At 29.5% G+C, this 19,216-nt stretch overlaps 2 protein-coding genes across 6 annotated transcripts in view; one reads left to right on the top strand and one right to left on the bottom strand.

The window, feature by feature from the left end:
- Nucleotides 1-14,581, bottom strand: part of LOC122634793 (BCL2/adenovirus E1B 19 kDa protein-interacting protein 3) — an 18,925-nt gene extending 4,344 nt beyond the window's left edge. Inside the window, exons 1-3 of the mRNA XM_043824088.1 lie at nt 14,335-14,581; nt 5,438-5,606; nt 4,541-4,628 (exon numbers count right to left, since the gene is read on the bottom strand). Of these exons, the coding sequence (XP_043680023.1) occupies nt 4,541-4,628; nt 5,438-5,606; nt 14,335-14,377 (300 nt within the window). The 5' untranslated portion in view covers nt 14,378-14,581. The remainder of the gene's footprint in view (nt 1-4,540; nt 4,629-5,437; nt 5,607-14,334) is intronic.
- A 654-nt stretch (nt 14,582-15,235) lies between these two features.
- Nucleotides 15,236-19,077, top strand: LOC122634798 (polyadenylate-binding protein-interacting protein 2). 5 transcript variants are annotated; one of them, XM_043824138.1, is made up of 5 exons: nt 15,236-15,380; nt 16,152-16,361; nt 16,465-16,656; nt 16,753-16,812; nt 18,982-19,077. In XM_043824138.1, the coding sequence occupies exons 2-5, from the start codon at nt 16,188-16,190 to the stop codon at nt 18,997-18,999; spliced, it is 444 nt and encodes a 147-aa protein (XP_043680073.1). In that variant the 5' UTR covers nt 15,236-15,380; nt 16,152-16,187; the 3' UTR covers nt 19,000-19,077. The 5 variants fall into 5 exon arrangements, with proteins under 5 accessions (XP_043680073.1, XP_043680038.1, XP_043680056.1 ...); XM_043824121.1 differs by lacking the exon at nt 18,982-19,077 and adding an exon at nt 15,737-15,942 and having other exon boundaries at nt 15,276-15,380; nt 16,753-18,710; XM_043824112.1 differs by lacking the exons at nt 15,236-15,380; nt 18,982-19,077 and adding exons at nt 15,438-15,625; nt 15,737-15,942 and having other exon boundaries at nt 16,753-18,710.
- Nucleotides 19,078-19,216: the final 139 nt, after the last annotated feature.

Genomic DNA, 19,216 nt, shown 5'->3' with positions numbered 1-19,216 from the left:
TCTCTCTCTCTCTCTCTCTCTCTCTCTCTCTCTCTCTCTCTCTCTCCTCTCTTTGTTTTTTATAACATATAGCAACGACAAAGCTAGCAGATGCCAACAGCCACTCACCGAACAGTGATAGAGACTGCATCGTCGCTCATCTTTCTTTTCATTGACTAAACTCTCTCGAGACGCAGTGCGACGCGCAATCTATACATAATCGCGACAGAACTTCTCTATGTTATACTTCAATAACAATGGAACAATGAACGTATCGTCCTTCCCTCTAGTGGGAATATTTTTTTTCTTTTCTAGAGCGCGCCAAAATCAAATATTTCTAATATACTTGTAAAAATATATATCATGTAATTATATGATATATGTTTTTGAAAAAGGAAAAATTTATATCACATTTTTTCATTATCTTATTTTTCTCTTGGACTTTATAATCCTTTTTTACGATTGTTATAAATTATTTTTAAGTAAGATTTCTTTTCTAATTAATTAAAATAATAAAATTTTTGAATTATTATTGACCAAGTGATAAAAATGAAGATACGAATTGCAGATTACAGGTAACGTGGTTTACGTGAGACCGAGCACGTATGTATAAACGGTGACGCAGATTTCAATAGTATACACAGTGGAAGATACAATGCATATACCACACATACACGCGCGTGTTACACAATCCGTTCATCAATATTTTTTTTTGTTCTGCCTTTTGTTTTCTCTTAGTCCGATAATTTTCTTATGAAAGATTATTTTAATCAAACAATTATAGGTCGAACTTACTGTAATGTACGAACGTCTATATCTTATACTTCATACTTTTATATTACTATTATTCCTAGCTTATAGATTTATAGATAGATGAAGCTTATCTTTTATGACTTACATATATACGTGCAAGTAAACACGCAAAACGCGAGGGAGAGATTCTCCGAAGTGTAATTATACCTCAGACAATTTCCATTTACGCAGAATAATCACGATAATCTATATGAATCATTTGAAACTAATAAGTTCCCAAATTAAATGGGCAATATTTATCTTTTAATATAACGATTTAATAACAAAAAGAAAATAAATTATATTTAAATCGTATCTTGTTGGTTTTTAAATATTATTATATTAATTAATAAAAACAAGAAGAAATAAATAAAACATTCTTTTCGGAATGAATATACTTTATCTAAAATCTGCATTCTCTCTTATGGGGTAATTGTTACTTCATTTTCTTCCTTTGAAATAAAACGGTAGCATTTGAGCGTATTTGATAGCACGTATTCGAAGTATATTTATTCGCATACACTTGCACACATTTACGAAAGTCGTAACGCGGCTTTGGTACGATTTAAACAGTGGTGCAAGCAGTTCAACCGGTTTGTTGCATCGAACGAGAGGAAGAGTAGATAGAAGCGAGAAGCATCGAGATTTCTTTTAAAGATCACACGATATCTTTTAATTTTTTTTTTTATTTTTTCTTATATGTGCTCTAATACATGCATATTAATTTCAAAGTAAATTCAAAACAAACTAGCGACAAAAATTGCGTATAACGATGTCCTTGATGATAATACGTCTTACATTAAACTCTTCAAATGTATTTCTCTCTCTCTATCTTTCTCATATTAGTAAAGAACAAATGTAAGCATCCAATTACAGGTAATATGGTGTTAGCTACGTAAAGCTCGAATGTACATACATAACATAAGAAATACAATTCTCAAGGATTAGCGATGCGTGTAAAGAGGTATACATTTTTCGATGTAATAGAAAGGATAAAATATGTTATGTAGAACGGGATGTATAGAAAAAGTATTCCGTTAACGTAATATCGAACTTTAGAAACGTCTACTATTCATTTGAAGAATTAGAAAGTTTTCAACTTTTTTATCCTTGGACTAGATATGATGAAATCAATTTGAACAATATTTTAACTAATAGATAACTCTAAAAAATTTTACATAACTAGAAAAGGAATAATTACTATAAAAAGATCTTAGTATTGAAACCAACTAAATTAATTTGTTTATTAATAGGTAATTTTGTAGAAGACTTGGAGAGTTTAAAAAAAAAAAAAAAAACGATTAGTATAAAAAGATCTTAACGTGATTAAATCAATGTCTATTATCGAAACATGTCTATGACAGTTGCCCGTCGAACGAATGAACAAGCATGTAGTAAACGGCAGCTGCGAAAGGATTATTTAAAAGGACAGCTTGTTTGAGCAAATGCTTTAATCTCGCTTGGCAACACTGTTGCAAACTATAGTAGAGGTAGAGATTATAGTAACTTTCACATCAGGCCTCTCTACCTTCTGTGCCCCAAGTCTAGTTTTACATGTAGGGGAAGATCTGAAAGGAAATACTTTGTCGATGTTCCGTTTATAGCAAAATCTAATCTTAAGTGGTTTTTTTTTTTTTTTCTAAATATTTACGAATTTTAATGCACACTTTATAGTTTTTTGAAAACAAAAAGAAAATTAGTTAAAAAGACAAACTTGAGAGAGCTATACAAGTTATAATCTTCTTTTTAAATATTTACAATTTTAGATAATTATTTCGTAGTTCCTTGGAAGAAAAAAAAAAATCTAAGGAAACTATAAAAATTTTAATCTCGACAATTTTTCTTTTGAAAAGAGGGAAGAAGAAAAAAGAAACTAAGAAATATCTATGATGAAGTTTTTATCTTTATTTATAATGAATATTTTAGTGTCAATGACTCATGGAAAAGAGAGAGAGAGAGAGAGAGAGAGAGAGAGAGAGAGAGAGAGAGAGAGAGAGAGAGAAAGGGGGAATAAAAAAAGAAAGAAAAATTCTACGAAACGAAGAAGTTTCACCTCGTTATCATCGTTACTCACTTTGAAAGATATAAATGTTTCTTTGTTACTATTTTCGCCTTCTTATATTTTTTCCCCCGAAGAAGATAAACTCGCCGGACTCTTTAAGCTTTCTTATTATCAACACTGCGAGAGTAACGAATATACGTCTGTACGCGTGTGACAGTAGACAAGTGTTTCACATGCACGTTGAGGATTTGAGATACAGGTGTATGTAAAGTCTTACTCTTATGAATAGCTAATTATTATTTATCTTTGAGAACTTTGTTTTTTTTTCTACATGAATTAATGCGAAAAACATTCGAGTATTATACGAATTGAATCGAGCACAGTATTGCTCGTATATGCAAATTTATAAGACATGTTTATATAATATTAGAATTATGAATTATTTTGATGCAAGAATGAGTGTCAGAATCTTTCATAATACACAATAACGTATCGGGAAAGTATAAATGAATATATGACCCTGGTAAACCAGAATGGCCTCCTACTAAAAGCGAAGATCAAAATGAATCGTTGAAATGAATTGGAAAATGACGGCGACGTTAATTCGATTACAATGATCATACGATCTTCTTGTCCTACTTCTTGTCACTAGGTTGTACATATAAGTAACGAAAGATGCAAGACTGTACACGTAAACCAATTAAAGTAAACGATACCATCTTGGTAAATCTTATCAAGAAATTCTTTTTCGATGAACGCACGAGAAAATTGAAACCGTGAGAGAGGACTTTGGTAATTATATCATAAGAGAAATAGTTGGTGATTGTAAACTAATTCTAAACTAGTTCGTCCACTAATAAACTAGTTTCGATATACGTATTAGTAAGCAGGTTTATATATTTGTATGTATTATTATTGTCATACAACGCAACATTTCAATTTCAATCGTACGAAAACACTTAAGAAAGCGAGTTCATCGAAAAAATTTCTATTGAAATTGATCGATATTTGCTAAGGTGACTGAGCTACGAAAAGATGTATTAATTAAGTATATACTTCATTTTTTTTTCCCCATAAATTTTGGATAATTAACAATCATCATTGATCAACCGAATGTATGTTCTTTCTATTTTTATATTACATTTAATATGTCAATAAATTTTGTTAAACGCTATCGTATAAATTTTCTAAAATTAGTAGAATGTAAAAAAAATCTTGACTATATATATATATATATATAGTTAAAAAAAAAATATATCTACTCGATATCATATAACTTTTTCAAAGCAATTCCAAAGGCGTATTTGGTAAGTTACCGCACCTATCGATAAAAGTGTATACATAGTCATAGAGTCGATAGAGTCACTGATCCGAAGACCTTGTAGAGAAGGTAAAGCTCGTTCGATAAAACCAGTTGCACAGTAAGTGTATATAACCTTCCTGTTAGTTTGTCGATTGCATACGAAGTAGTGTTAATTATCCGGAAGAATCAATAGAATGACTTCGATGATTACTTTCAAATGAAATGTTCGAATGATTTTGATCTTTTGCGAGAAGATCTTTTACAACGACTGAAATTTTGCTTCCGCTTGGATCGAATGGATTAGGTTTGTGGTTTTCCTGAAGACCTCAGTGATCGACCACAAAAATTAAACGTACGTACGTTCGTGTGGGTGTGTGTTTGTAGGTATTTTGCTTCATTCTGAGATTTATGCGACATACCTCACACAACACGGCTTATTATTACAATCGATTTTCTAGACTGACCTTGTTGCAGCTGTAATTTATGTAGACCCCTTTGAGCTCATCTTCGGTAGAGAGTTCCGTGTTTGGGCTGTTAGGTGGACTTTTTGGGCTAAAATACAGAAGAATAGAATTTTTTTATAATCTATGGATATTACACATTTTTCGATTATTTCATTTATTTAAGTAAGTCCAAATTTCCAGCTTTATTTTTACATTTACAAAATTCGTTTGGTTTCAACTATATCAACTACTAAAAGTACTAAAAGTAAATTTTAAGGAACGACAGTCATCACTTTTTCTTTTCTCTTCCTTGTTTTTTTAAAAGGATAAAAGACGGTCATTAAATCGTTCACAAAAAAATTTTTTTTAGAACGAATTCAAGTAGCGCACAAAGAAACGGTCGCTCCAAAAAAAGATTCTTTCTTCTCCATTCGTGAGTCACAAGACGGTTTATTTCTTTTTTTCCCATCTTAACATCCTACCCGTCATGAGAAGAACGAAAAGCGTTGAGAGAAAATAGATGCTGATTTTTCTCTACCCATAAAAGACATCGTTATGTAGAACGCTGTGATTACACTGTTAAACAAACATTTTTATCTCGACAATATTTTCTATCTTTACAAATTTTGTCAATAATCCAATAATGGCCTCATTTACAAAAAATTAAAAATTAACAAAGAAAAAAAGAAAAAGAAAAAACAAGGAAACAATAATAGATCGATGCTTTTGGAGTCACATATTTGTAAGTCATAAAATCAATATCAAAAATAACAAAGAACATTTAAACTTTTCTTGATGCTACTCTTATTTTTATATATATGTACTTTGATATATTTTTGTAATCACGACGATTTTCATCTGCTACGTATTCAGAACGATTTGTGAGATGGAAGCAATTGAAAAGAAAACAATTTTTACCTGTCTCTCGGAGTATCTCGACGTGAGGATGCTAAAGAATGCCTAGCGGACGATTGCGTTGAATCTCTCTGTGCTTCCCTCAGGAGTCTTAGATATTCCTCGCCACCGCTGCTGAATGGCAAGGGTGTTCGCCTTTCAGCAGATATCGGATTCACTTCTACCCATGATTCTGTAAATTTTTTAATAGAAATTTTTATGATTACAATAAAAATATATCAATTTTCTATATATTTTCTAATCTTTTCACGAATTTAATTTCAATTTAGATCACGCGTAGATTTTGGAATTTAGTTCATTGAAATTCAGCAGATCTTTTAGGATAGTGTTCTAGATTTAATATTAACACTTGTTATTCCTACCTAGACTATAATAGACTAAATTTTCCCGTGAGAACAAACGAATGAACGCGAACCACGTAGATTAAATCAGATTTCAAGAGAATCAAAAAACTATAGTAATTAAAAATAATAACGTGATTAAATCATAGGTCGGAACGTTATCGAACGATATAGAAATTGATGACAAAGAGAGATCACGGTCAAGGTTCCTTAGTTTAAATAACGTAAGTAATCAAGACGATCGTTGCGTCATATGTAGGTCTATATTGAGTCTATACATTGACGTACAAAGGAAGAGTTGTTCTATCGATTATTGTACGAACAATAATAAATATATTTAAAGTTTATGAACCATTTTCAATTCGAGAACCATCTTTGTATTAATAAAAATGTGTAATATGTGTGAAAATTGTTGAATTGACCATTAAGTGAAGTTCAATAGACAAAAATATTAAATACAGTTATTTATGTAAATATAAAATACTGCAAATTATTTCAATTATTTTTTATTGATATATTTTATTGAAAATGTTTGAAATTACTTATTGGTCAATCCAATATTTTCAGGTACATGGTACATATATGTATATATGTACATTTTTCTACTTATTTGAACGAGAATGATACATATATCCATGATCATGCAATCTCTTGCTACCATAATCTACCGTTGATATCACGTACACAGTGTAATAGGAGACCTTCGTCTCTGCTTACAATACTCTCACGAAGTCGTCTCGTTGTTCATTCCTCATTCTGTGCTTATTATAGTTTAAACGTCCATGAAAACTCTTTACAAGCGTAGCTTATTCTTCGATCTCATTCTCGATTATATGAAAAGACAAACATTATTATTGAAGTGAAAACGAACAAGTTTATATACTTGAGAATTCGGTTTACTAATAAGAAGAATAATATATCTAGCTACATATCTACTTGCGACATAAAAGTGCGATATATTTCATTTTTTCTTTACTTTCATAATATTCGATCAGAATATAAAATACTTTCAATCGTTAGAAATAGACGAGAACATCCGTATATGTATATGTGGTCGATGCTAATCAGTTCGTGTCACCATCTTTTCTAATTATCACAGAATTACGTAAATATGTTTATACTTACATACAAACGTGACGCGTAATTAAAACCGTTGCTACTTAAATGTATAACTTTCGATATGTTTAACACAATGAGATTAACTTTTTGATTTTTTTAAAGCGGACAACGATTTATTTTTTAACGAACTGATAGATTTTAATGTTAAAAAAATTTTTTCTTTAAATTAAATACACATATGTATATGTACGTGTGCAATATATATATTATAATATATTAATATTTTTAAATATTGTTTTTACAAAATACATATATATTAAAATTTCAACAGACACATACACACACAAATTTGTAGAAATATTGATATTAGACTAAAATATAGGCTGAAATTAATCTCTGTTAACAATTTTTTAAACATTTTGCTTCCATTAAAAAATAATTTGAAGCTACTATACGTTCATTGAAAATAATTTGTAATTCTATACATATATATACACGTTCAAGGAGAATCTATGAAAAAAAGCTATAAAAAGCTAACAATAATTTATCATCAATCGAAAAGAATATGTACGTAATCGATTAATTATCTTCTTTCTAAGAAATAAAAATGAAGTAAGAAACATTGAATGTAATGGAACAGATTTCTTTTCATTCATTTTTATCAGCAAAATGAGACGAAATACATCTATTTATTACCTTTGTGTATCATGATCGTTACATGCATATAAATGCTCAAAGAACATTTATCAACACTATCTTCTAATATACATGTGTCGTGTGTGTGTGTGTGTGTGTAAGTAATATCTGAAAGATCGAGCGTCACTCATTCAGTAAAAAAAGATTAAAGTATAGACAATTGCTTCTGCAGTTATTTACTAGGACTATAGAAGTCTTCCGTATTGTTGAAATAACTACTGCCAAGAAAAAAATTAATCCTAAAAGCATTAGAGTATCCACAATTATTGCAATTTTTCATCTTTTCCAGGTAATCTTAAAAATTTCTTTTTCGAGACTTTTCAATTGTATTCTATAATCTGGGGAAAAGAAAACGCCTTGAAATGTTTCAATAAAGAACAATTGATTTTTTAAATCATCTAGGATCTTTTGGTGCATTCAATAAATAGTGACACAACCCAGACACCCTGTATATGAAAAATGCATGAATGGAAAAATTACTTTTATTTCCTACAAGAATCTAATCCGCTTACAAATAGAGCTTGAAGATACGATCATCCTGTTTCTATTAGATATATAATTTTTTATCATCTTATCGCGCGTGTATTCATTTTTTATCTCTAATTATTAAGTAAATGGAAAGAAAAAAGAAATTTGAGAAAACGATTTTCTTTTCTCTTAACCTTTTTCTTTTGATGTTTCATTTTATATTCTAACATTTCTATGATCTATTTCATGAAAATTTATAGTATAATTCGTGCAAATATAACAGGCTTTTCTAATTATTCAAAATGTCTACGCAAAAAAACGATTTGATCGAAAATTTGTCCAATTCCTTTAATGTTTTGATAAAAAAGAGTATCAAAAAGAAAATGATATCCGAGAAATCTGAAAGTACATTCGATTTGGATAAAATTGAGAACTGTGATTATGTGATTACTGAAGAGCTGGTAAAAATCGACATGAAGGAGTTACGTCGATTGATGAAACTGATGCAACCGATTATTAATCCTCGAAAAGAAAATGATTGCGAATGTTTTAGTAATAATAGCTAACAAAAGCTATATAGAATTGGTTAACCATAAAATACATTACAATATCAACATTTATATATTTCTATATAATTCTATCATACTAGGATAATATATTGCCATACTATCCTGTATATAAATGTTATATACTATATTATCCTATATAATGTTAATAGTTAATAAATAACACATTTACGGCTGTTCATACATAAGTTATATAAATACGTATATACTCTTATATAAACACTTGTTAATAGAAAAAGAAGAACAAGCTCTATAAGTCTTTTTTTGTAATCCAATAACATATACAGTGGACTCAGTGTTGACATATCATGTTTTAAATAGTATTACCTATATTCACTTAAAACTAAAAAATGTTTTTGATGAGCTAAAGGCCGGACGTTGAATCGAAAAAGTAACAGCTTTCACACGTGCTGTTTAACCAAAGGCCACACGTGTTGATTCTGCACAAGTGTTGTTACGATATACCGTATCATATATATGAACATCCTTTCGATATGTTCGATGCCTCACGATCTATGACAACTTCTATGCCAATTAATCCATGCCACGATTATCTGACCAATATGATACGTGCATAGGATAATAATGTAATTACGACGTTGTTTTATACAATAAACAATAAATAAATTATAATCCGTCGTCATAATTTATTTCTTATTTCTATAATTTTCTAATTCTCCTCCATCCTTTCTAACTTTTAAATTAAATCACATTTCTCTTATATACGATAGGAAGTTATTTCGCTTAACTAATTGAAAAATCTTTGTAAAAGAAAAATTAAAGTTCCTTGCCGCAAATACTTTCACCAAATTATTATATAAGAAAAATGATTATGAAAGAAAGAAAGAAAGCGAGAGAGAGAGAGAGAGAGAGAGAGAGAGAGAGAGAGAGAGAGAGAGAGATTTCGATAAAGAATTTGCGGTCATGTAACTTATCCAACTTTCTTTGTAACAACAAGGAACCGAAAAGTTTCTTTTCTTTTTATGGAAATTTACTCTTTTTCATTTAAAATGAATCCAAAGAATATCAAACGGCTGACCTCGCATGATCAAGTACTTCAAATCAATCACATATAAAAAATAATTATATATATTCTGTGACAAGGCTATCATTTGTGGGATACCAAAAAAAAAAAAAAAATACTGATATTGCAAATTATTTGTACGAAAAGTATGTTTACGACCGCTCTTAGTTTCGCAATAGTTATAAAGTAAACCGGAAACTTTCAAGTATATTACATTCCAAAGTTGAATAGAAGTTGCAAGTTGTATTTGTTCTAGGTTCATAACCAGACGTATTATTCGAAAGTCAAATAGACACGACTCTCCTAACGAGTTTTTTATGCGAATAGGGAATGATGATAAAAGTTTTTTATTTGAAAATATTGATCGAGATCTCAAATTCTCTTTGAAATTTTATTATAATAGAAATAATTTTAAATGTGATGAAATGATTGAGATAGTATCACAGGCAGAACAAGAATGACATTTAGTGCGTAAGTCATAATTTTAAATCACAGTGCGCGAGAGAAATTTAAATGAGTCGACAAGTAAGGGTCCAACAGTATTTAAAAATAGAAATCAACTGAATGGCCTCTTTTCGCCAGTCTGTCGCCTCAAATATCATTTAATTATTACATGTTGTTTCTCTCTCTTTCTCTCTTTCTTTCTCTAACTGATGTTTTTCTTTGTTCATCAAACAGAACGATCAATTTAATTCGTAACGAAATTACTTTAATTTTTTTTTGTTTTACATAAACCAGAGATGTCCAAAGTATGAGTAGCATTAAATATTAAAATACATTCATTATAGAGCTTTACATATCGAAAATCGTCGGATGATATTCGATTTATAAATTTATATATTAATTAAACATGTTTTCACAATGAAACATGTAAAAAGTAGTAAATTAATATTTTTTATTCAATCCGATCTTTCTTTTAAAATGTGCACAGTTACACAATTATAAGTGAATGGGTCGTAAAAATTACTGCTTTTGAAATGGTTTTCGGTCTATAAAAGTTTGGAAAGCTTTGACACTGCAAATAAACGTATATTTAAACTATATTAAAACGTAAATTTTCTGTTAAATATTATATATTAAATGCAAATATAAAATTGTAGACTATGTAAATAATAAATGACACGTCTAAAAATTCGTAAAATAATTCTATTGACATAATCTATATAGAAAAAGTTAACATGATTTTTTAAATTCAATATACATCAGCTATAACCCGTTTATTCTTATCTTCTTTTGTCTACTTTTCTGCTATAACCGAAATCTTTTCGTGGAAATTTCATTTTTATAAAAATAGTACGAATTAGTAGGAATGTGAGGATAAAGAAAAAAATCTCTCTCTTTCTTCTTTTCTTTTTTTTTCCCCCGAAAGATTTTCTCCCATTAATACCTGAGCATTCTTCAGCAGCTTTTCTTAATTTAGAACCGATAGATTCTTCAATAAAAAAATATTCAATAGAAAGGAAAAGGATGAAAGAACAAAAAGAAAGAAAGAAGGAAAGAAAGAGAGAGAGAGAAAAGAAAATAGAGAAAATGGAAAAAGTATTGACGAAGATGACTCATCCAGAAAGGGTATTCTGTCGGTCGAAAGATTCAGCTTCGGTCAAGCTTGCTTTTAATGATATATCTCTGACGTCATTCTTGTTCTTAAGAAACATACCAACTGAAATATATTCTAGTAAGCATCCTGCAGCTTTCTAAGAAATATGAGATCGATAGCCGATGATAATGAAATTATACGTAGAAAGTATATAGATAACATCCAGAAAAAATCTCTCATAAATTGTTATCTTTTATTACAATATTTTTAAGATAATAATTATCTTCTATTATATTTTTATTTATTTTTATTTATATATATATATATAAATCTTCAATTATTTCTATTCAAATTGTATTGTGTATATACTTATATAAATTTTATATATTATTTTTGTATATATTTCAATCCATATAAATGTTTGATACGTTATTTAATAGACACACTTCCTAGACACAACATAGTACATAAAAATTTTAATCTGCAAATTTTAATTGAAAAATAAAATGAGTAAACAAAGAAAAAAAAAAACGTATATAGTACAATAAATTTTCAAATAATATTTGTGCCATTTCATTAAAAATTTTTTAAATTAATACTCGAGCGGTATCTTAAGAAATGTTTAGGAAAGATATGGTTATTGATCGCCTGACTGCCGTCACGTTTTCCATTTTCTTCGAAATGACGCCACATGTATACTAACGCACGACGCACGTAGACCAAAACAGACTCGGTATCGTCATTGGCCAACAAAAACATTGGCCATGATCTTGGATGAGAAAGATACGTTCTCTACATTGTAGGTATATATGTATATAGTACTTCATTTTAAATAGACGGAGATCGATACGAGTTGAGCCGACAGGACACTGACCTAATTGTCGGCTTTGTGAACTATTTTATGAGAGTATAAGTATGAATATTCTGTCTCTCTTTCGATTTGATGATGATGATAATAATAATGATGATGATGATGATGATAATAATAATGATAATAATAATACATGAATCAGATCTCAAAATAGTAAACGCTTTGTCTTACTACCCGAACAAAGAGTATACATCTATAAGAATTTAATAAAAGAATTTTCATATGAAATATTTTGCGATTCTTCAAAATTTCTGCAGGACAAACCAAAAGTTTCAATGCCTTTAATTTTTTAATATGAAAAACAAGAAAAGAATACGAAATTAGCTCGTTCTAAAAAAAAAAAAAAAAAATGAAAAGGATTTTAATATCAAGTCTAAAAACTTTGGCTCATTCTGTATAAACCATAAAAAAAATCTGCCAAGCGTTCTATTAATAATTTTTATCGCATCGTATGGGCGTATATAGGTTATATTTTACGTTCGTTTTGTTTCGTAAAAAACAGATACAGACATTTCCATATGTGTATATATATATATATATATATATATATATATATATATATATACATATATATATATACATAAATTCATATATAGAGATTTCACATTTGTAGTCTGGGAGATAAAATGACTTGATCCCATTGGTCGTGTAACAATATTATTTTCGTATGATCATCACATGATTCTTTTATTTTTTTAATTTTTTATTTTTTTTTTAATTTTTTATTTTATCTGTGTCATCTATAAATCAACAACCTGATGCCCTTGCATACACAAAATGTTTCCTATGTACTTTGTATACTGTTCGCAGATGTTACTCTTTGATCATTGATAATTCTGTGAAGTCTAATCAATGCCTACATCTTCAAAATACACTCTGGATAATCTAACCACTTCGTTTATCTTTATGTTCAATATTTCAAACTTAAAATAAAATATAACTACATATAGTTACGAATATATATATATATATATCTGTTATAAAACTATAAAATATATTGAATTTAAAAACAACAAATCACAAAAAATTAGTTTATTTTTAAACAAAGATAAATATTGATGTAACACGTTTAAAAAATTTGTATTTCTTTGTTTATCAACCGTCTAATATAAAGTTCGAATAGAATAAAATGTAAAGCTTTAAGTTATTAAATACAAAGAAAAAATAACGATAAAATCGATAGTTATCAGAAAATGCATTTTTAAGAGAGATCATAATGCCACGCGATAGGAAGAACTCCGTAATAAAACTGATCGTGAGTCGTTATTACGTGAACGTTGCTTCAAAGACAACGACAACGAAAAAACAATCACACAAGCCGTTTTATCGCTCGATTTAAAGAAAAATATTTACAACGAGTATACCATTTCATTTTTTTCAAATATATATTTATGTATATATGTATATATGTTTGTGTTAAATTACAAATACTTATCCGATTTAAATAGGTAGAAATTAACGAGATACGGATGACTGTCTAGAATTCATTTCTTAACTAAATTTCCATCTCACATGATTCTACTCTCTCTGTCTCTCTCTTTCTCTTCCCCCTCTCCCTCTCCCCCCCTCTCTCTTCCTCCTTGCTATATAATACGTTTAATTATACGCAAATGTATTATAAAGATTTTGCAAAATTACATAAAATCTTTAACGATCGCGTTATTTGGCATTCGAAGGACGAAAGTCGAAGTGGATCTATTAACAAAATGTAATTGCGTCAAAAATCATTTTCCTTCATTTCTACTGTAGTAGATTTCTATTCTGTTCTATTCTATTTTATAATTCTTTCAAGGAAAATATGGAATCGACTGAACGTTTATAGATGTGGCTAGATATATGTATATAATATGTATACGCATATAGTACTTAATAATATATATATATATATATATATACACACGCGACACGTTTATCGACGACGCAAAAAGAAACGGCGTTTGTTTACGCTATGAAAGCAAAAGAACGCGGCGCAATGGCCGCGTTGTGTCGGCAATGACAGCTGCTAGCGTCCTGCATTTATGTAGGATTTGGATAACCTCCATTTGATTCGACATAAAAGGTAGCCGATAATTTTTCGAAACAAACGAAAGAACAAGTATCATACTTCGTAGCAAAAACAAAGTAATATCTACCTATATGTTTCCTTACATCTTATTCGAAGGAGATACATACGTTGTATTAGTGATAACGCTTTATTTTAGTGGATGCCAACTTCGCAAGAAATTTTCTTGGAGGATGACTAATCCAAATATTTAAATATTCATGAAATAGCAAATTCATGTAATGATAATATGTTTTGAAACGTGGGACGATGGGCGTTGATTTGATCAGTACTTACCTCCTAAGAGCTCATCCGACGTGAATTTCACCGAGGACGACATATCTAATGCACAAAGAAAAAAACTAGGCTTTCTTTAAACAACAATCACGAATAGTACAGCGATCCGAAGAAGCGTAAGCAATCGAGCGACTTGCTTCGTGCGCATACACGTACGACTGATGTAGAGACGCGACGTACTTGCCACGAATTATCACGATAAAATGCCAGCCCGGGCCTCTCGCGTAGTTGCTGTGCCTTTGTTTTGATGAAACGTCAACACATATAGCTCGCCCGCGCTAACCAATCGTGTGGCCGCGCGCGCCTCACCGGGTAATACTACGCGAGTCAAGTACAACGAAAAACACTATGTTGTTCAAACGAGCGTCTATCGCTCTTTTCCTTCCTTTCTTTTTTCTGTCTTTCTTCCTTCCTTCTTCCTTCCTTTTTCCTTTCTTTCTTTCTTTCAACTAGATGATATTTCTTATACTTGTCTAAAACAAAATGTCCAAATGAATCAAATTATTACTATTACTCAACAATCTTTTATCTTACAATCTGTACGAGGTTATATATTTTATTGATTAGAATTATGAAATTTTATTTTCGGAACATTATTCGAGATAGCAGTTAATAAAATAATTAATGTTATTTTTATATGTATCGCAAGTTAAAATAGTTGTGATACTGACAATGTTGATATTTTTCTTAAATTCACAGGCGAATAATCGTTTCGAATAATAATATTATTACGATGAAACGTACCTATTTCTAATTTCTATTGAAAGCTTTATTGTATTGTAAATCCATTCATTTCAGAAACAACAATATTATTCCCAAGAGAGGAAAGGAACTAAATAGAATATGTTGTTATTTGAAATAGTTACATTGACATATTGACGTATATATTTATGATCGCGGCCGCTGCTCCCTTGCTAAACGCGATGGCAGCACCGTGCAACATATTAGTCGAAGCGTTAATTTGTGTTGCGCGACACGTATTTTACTCATGTGCTGCGTAAATCGTATTTCCTACGTCAAGTCAGCTCAATTCTCGTTATCAAAAGGTATGTTTACACTTCAGTACATAGCGAGAGGGAATTTTTATCATCAATAACAAGAGACGTTCGGTACAAGCCACGAATAGGCACCACAAAACTTCCTCCGGGATCGTTCTGCGTAGATTGTTAAAAATGGTCGCCCCGTAGGTGATCTGTCAAGCAATCTTGCTCCATTTTGTAATTATTATGAACCGGTAGATAAAAGTATTCCAAATTTTTAGTGTATAACGCATTTCAAGATTAAATTCGAGGTAAATGCGAGTTAGATCGTTCTAGGAGCATATTATATAGCATTAAACTTCCCATATGCGTAAACGGAGCAGCAGTTGCATTCTTAAACGTTCCGTTTGTTGTCTCTCAAGGTGTCTCGAAGAGTTCAAGGTTCTATTTCGTCAGGCACTTTCCAAACTTTCAGTTTTTATGTACACGTCCGATTGTCTGTAAGAATACCGAGGAAAAAAACGATCCATATGGTGTTTTTCATGTTTAATTACACGGGATTGTTAATTGATCAATGCAACTAAGAATAACAAATCTATATGCACAAGATAGAGTGTATTGACATTGGGTTTGTAAAACTCAATTTTTTCTTCCAATCACAGAAGATAACATGGTTATAGGAAAGAGAAAGATTATTCTTTGTCTTTCATGCTGTATATAATATTTCCTATGTAAATCATAAATATATGAGAAAAAAAAATACTTTGTTTTTTTAACCAAGAAGAACATTAGTATTATTTATCGGTAGAAAATATAAAAGAAACTTTTAAATTATAGATTATCCTTTAGTAAAGGATCATTTATAAAGGTGGTATGAAAATGAAGATTCCAAGCAGTGGCTCTGGCAACGGATATTACGGCCATGAGAATAGTGTGATAACATACTTTGATACTACCCTTGACACGGATACTGATGTTCAAGGGGCTAGTGATGGGGATTTTTCTGAATATCTTTGGATGGAAAATGAAGAAGAATTTGATAAACAGGTCTTTCTGTGACATTTGTGTTTCTAATATAACAATTAATAGAAGATTTTTTTTAAAATTTTAGTGTATATACAGAATTTATAGGTTAAAGATTTTACCGCAGGTACTACAACAATTAGAAGAAGAAGAACTAATGGAAGAATGTCTTGAGGCAATGTTAGAAGAGGAAAGACAACATGAAAGAAATATAAATTCAACTGCCTGGTCAACTGCCACTAGTATTCCGTACAATAATGGTGCCGAACTTTGTCAACAACTTAGTGACTTGAGAATGCATGATGATCTTGCCAAACAGGTATCATTTTTTCTTGTTTCTTCCCTTCCCTCCTCACAAAAAAATATGAAATAAGTTGATAGTTATAAAATTTTGATGAATAATGTTACATTTTAGAGTACATTAAATCCAGATGCAGCTGAATTTATACCATCATTCAAGGCAACAGTGACGTCTGTAAGTACACCACCAGAAGTCACTGCTGAATCATCGTAGAGGGCCTACTTCTTTTTGTTTAAGACACTTAAAATGAAGCTACTATCGTAGCTAAATTTTGCCATCCTTGGTCAGGCAGTCGTATTAACAAAATCTAATTAGGAACTAAATGATTGTGGCTATACTTAAAACAGTATGAAATAATATGACAGTGGGTAGTATGCGACATTGTTATTTAATGTCGAAAATTAGTAAGATCAGTTGTATAATTACTGATAGATGCTGTACATTACTCACATCTTTATGGACAAAATAATATTATACTATATTATGGCCATTTAATTTTGTGCCGGATCTGCGTTGACAGAATTAATAGCTACATGCATAAGTTACTGATTGCATAAATTTATGTAGGTTACATCCCTTTCATTATATTTCTTCTCAAATATCATTTTTTGCATTCTTTACTGACATTTTATTGAATATATTGCAATGATATATTAAATCTGCTTCAAACTTATAAGTGATAATTATTTGAGTGCATGGAAGATACATTAAACTTCTAAGATTTTATTAATACCTTTAAAAAAAAAAAAATACAAAAAAAAAATAAAAACAAAAAAATAAAAAAATTAATGTGTTAATGCAATATTACAAGTTACATTTATATTTTACGTATGTATACACTGAAACAAAGAATACAAAGAAAACTCAAATTGTTTGTTCTCTAAAATGAGTTTTTTACAATGTAGTACTTTTAAAGCTTTACGTATCTCATTAACAATTGAGATATTTATTCAGAGTTCCTTTTATTGAACTTAATTTATAATTGCTATATTTTGCAAAATCATTGGTGAAAATATTGTACTTGCTTGTAAAAAAGATTATGTAAAATATTAATCATGTGTCAATATACAAGAGAATCTTTTTATAGTTTATTATAATATATCACATTACTATTAATAATAATATTTATATTTTTTGATGTATCCAATGATGCATAATATTCTGTTTGAAATTATATTGTTGCATTGAAAAACTTATTTTTGAAAATCATACTAACTGTTTTTAATTCTTTGTCAGCAATCATTTAACGAACTGAAGATCTCAAGTGAAAGTCTTACTCAGGCTGTGAGGGACTCTCTTCGACTCTCCTTAGTTTAACTGAGAGAGTCAATACATTACATACTTATTTTCTAGAAGAATTTCTATAAGATGATGTAACAAAATTTCGTAGGTTATAAATCGTGAAATGTATCCTTATTGAAATTTAATGAAACATATATAGTATAAATCATGAATGTACTTGAAGTAATTTGCTTGAATTGCAAGGAAGATAATGTTTATAATTTCTATTAAATTTAGTTTGGAAGTTCATTGCAGATTTATTCAAAAATTTTCCTATAAACTTAATTATGGAAATATCAATTAGAAATGTATCTATAATATGTTGTACGTTTTTTGTATGTCTCCTAATGTTTTATTTATTTTCTTTTTTAATTTTTTGTTTACTTGAATTATAGCATATTTTAATATATTTATTTTCATTATCATTTTTGCAATTCAAGATCACACTGGTGATGAAAGCAAATTTGTCACATACATGTAATATATATGGAAGTTCAAATATGGATATAGAAATTTTGTTAGTATTCTCTCAATAAAAATTCTAACATCATAACATCATAAAATTGCATAAAATAGTATGTGGTAAATATGTTTTATCGCAACCTTATATAGCCTGAATGAGTGCTGTGATTATGAAAACGAAGTAAACAGATTTCATTTAGTACAATATTGTTTGCATTAAGACATCACATTATATTTGTTATATATTATGCTAGTATGTTACCATTCCTGCGCTACATGACTCATTAAGTGATTTTTTTGCATTAAATCTTTTATTAACCACTTTTTAATCATTGTTTAAATTATAAACCATCAAGTGACTCTTTTTTAACTTGAATTCCTTTTGCATAATTATTGCATCTATTTATTGGATGTACATACATTAGTCTTTATAAAAGAATATGAAAGCAAGATTTGAAAATAATTATTTTTTATTCTTCTCAAATATTATGGTTCAACAAAAGAAATTCAAGCAAATTTAATGATCTCATTGCACATACTTTATAATTTGAATTAATGTGCAATTGTATAGAGACTGATTTTTTGTCTGTAACATTTTAGGTTCAGATCTTCAGCTAAATCTCATATGGATATTCAATTCCACTTTGAAATTGCGAATCTAATCTCTATATGGAAACCAATGGGCAACTGAAAATATTACTCTCTCTGCATAGTATAAAACTGAACAAGCATGGAATGACTCTGAATCTTAGAGAATTTTGTACTAAGTCAAGTCAAGAATTGCTATTTGTAAAAGAATTGAAATTAGAATTCATTCATGATATATAAGAAAAAA

This window comes from Vespula pensylvanica, chromosome 1, assembly GCF_014466175.1.
Source record: "Vespula pensylvanica isolate Volc-1 chromosome 1, ASM1446617v1, whole genome shotgun sequence".
Classification (NCBI taxonomy): domain Eukaryota; kingdom Metazoa; phylum Arthropoda; class Insecta; order Hymenoptera; family Vespidae; genus Vespula; species Vespula pensylvanica.
The sequence above is the reverse complement of the archived record's forward strand: the minus strand, read 5'-3'. Positions and strand labels throughout refer to the sequence as shown.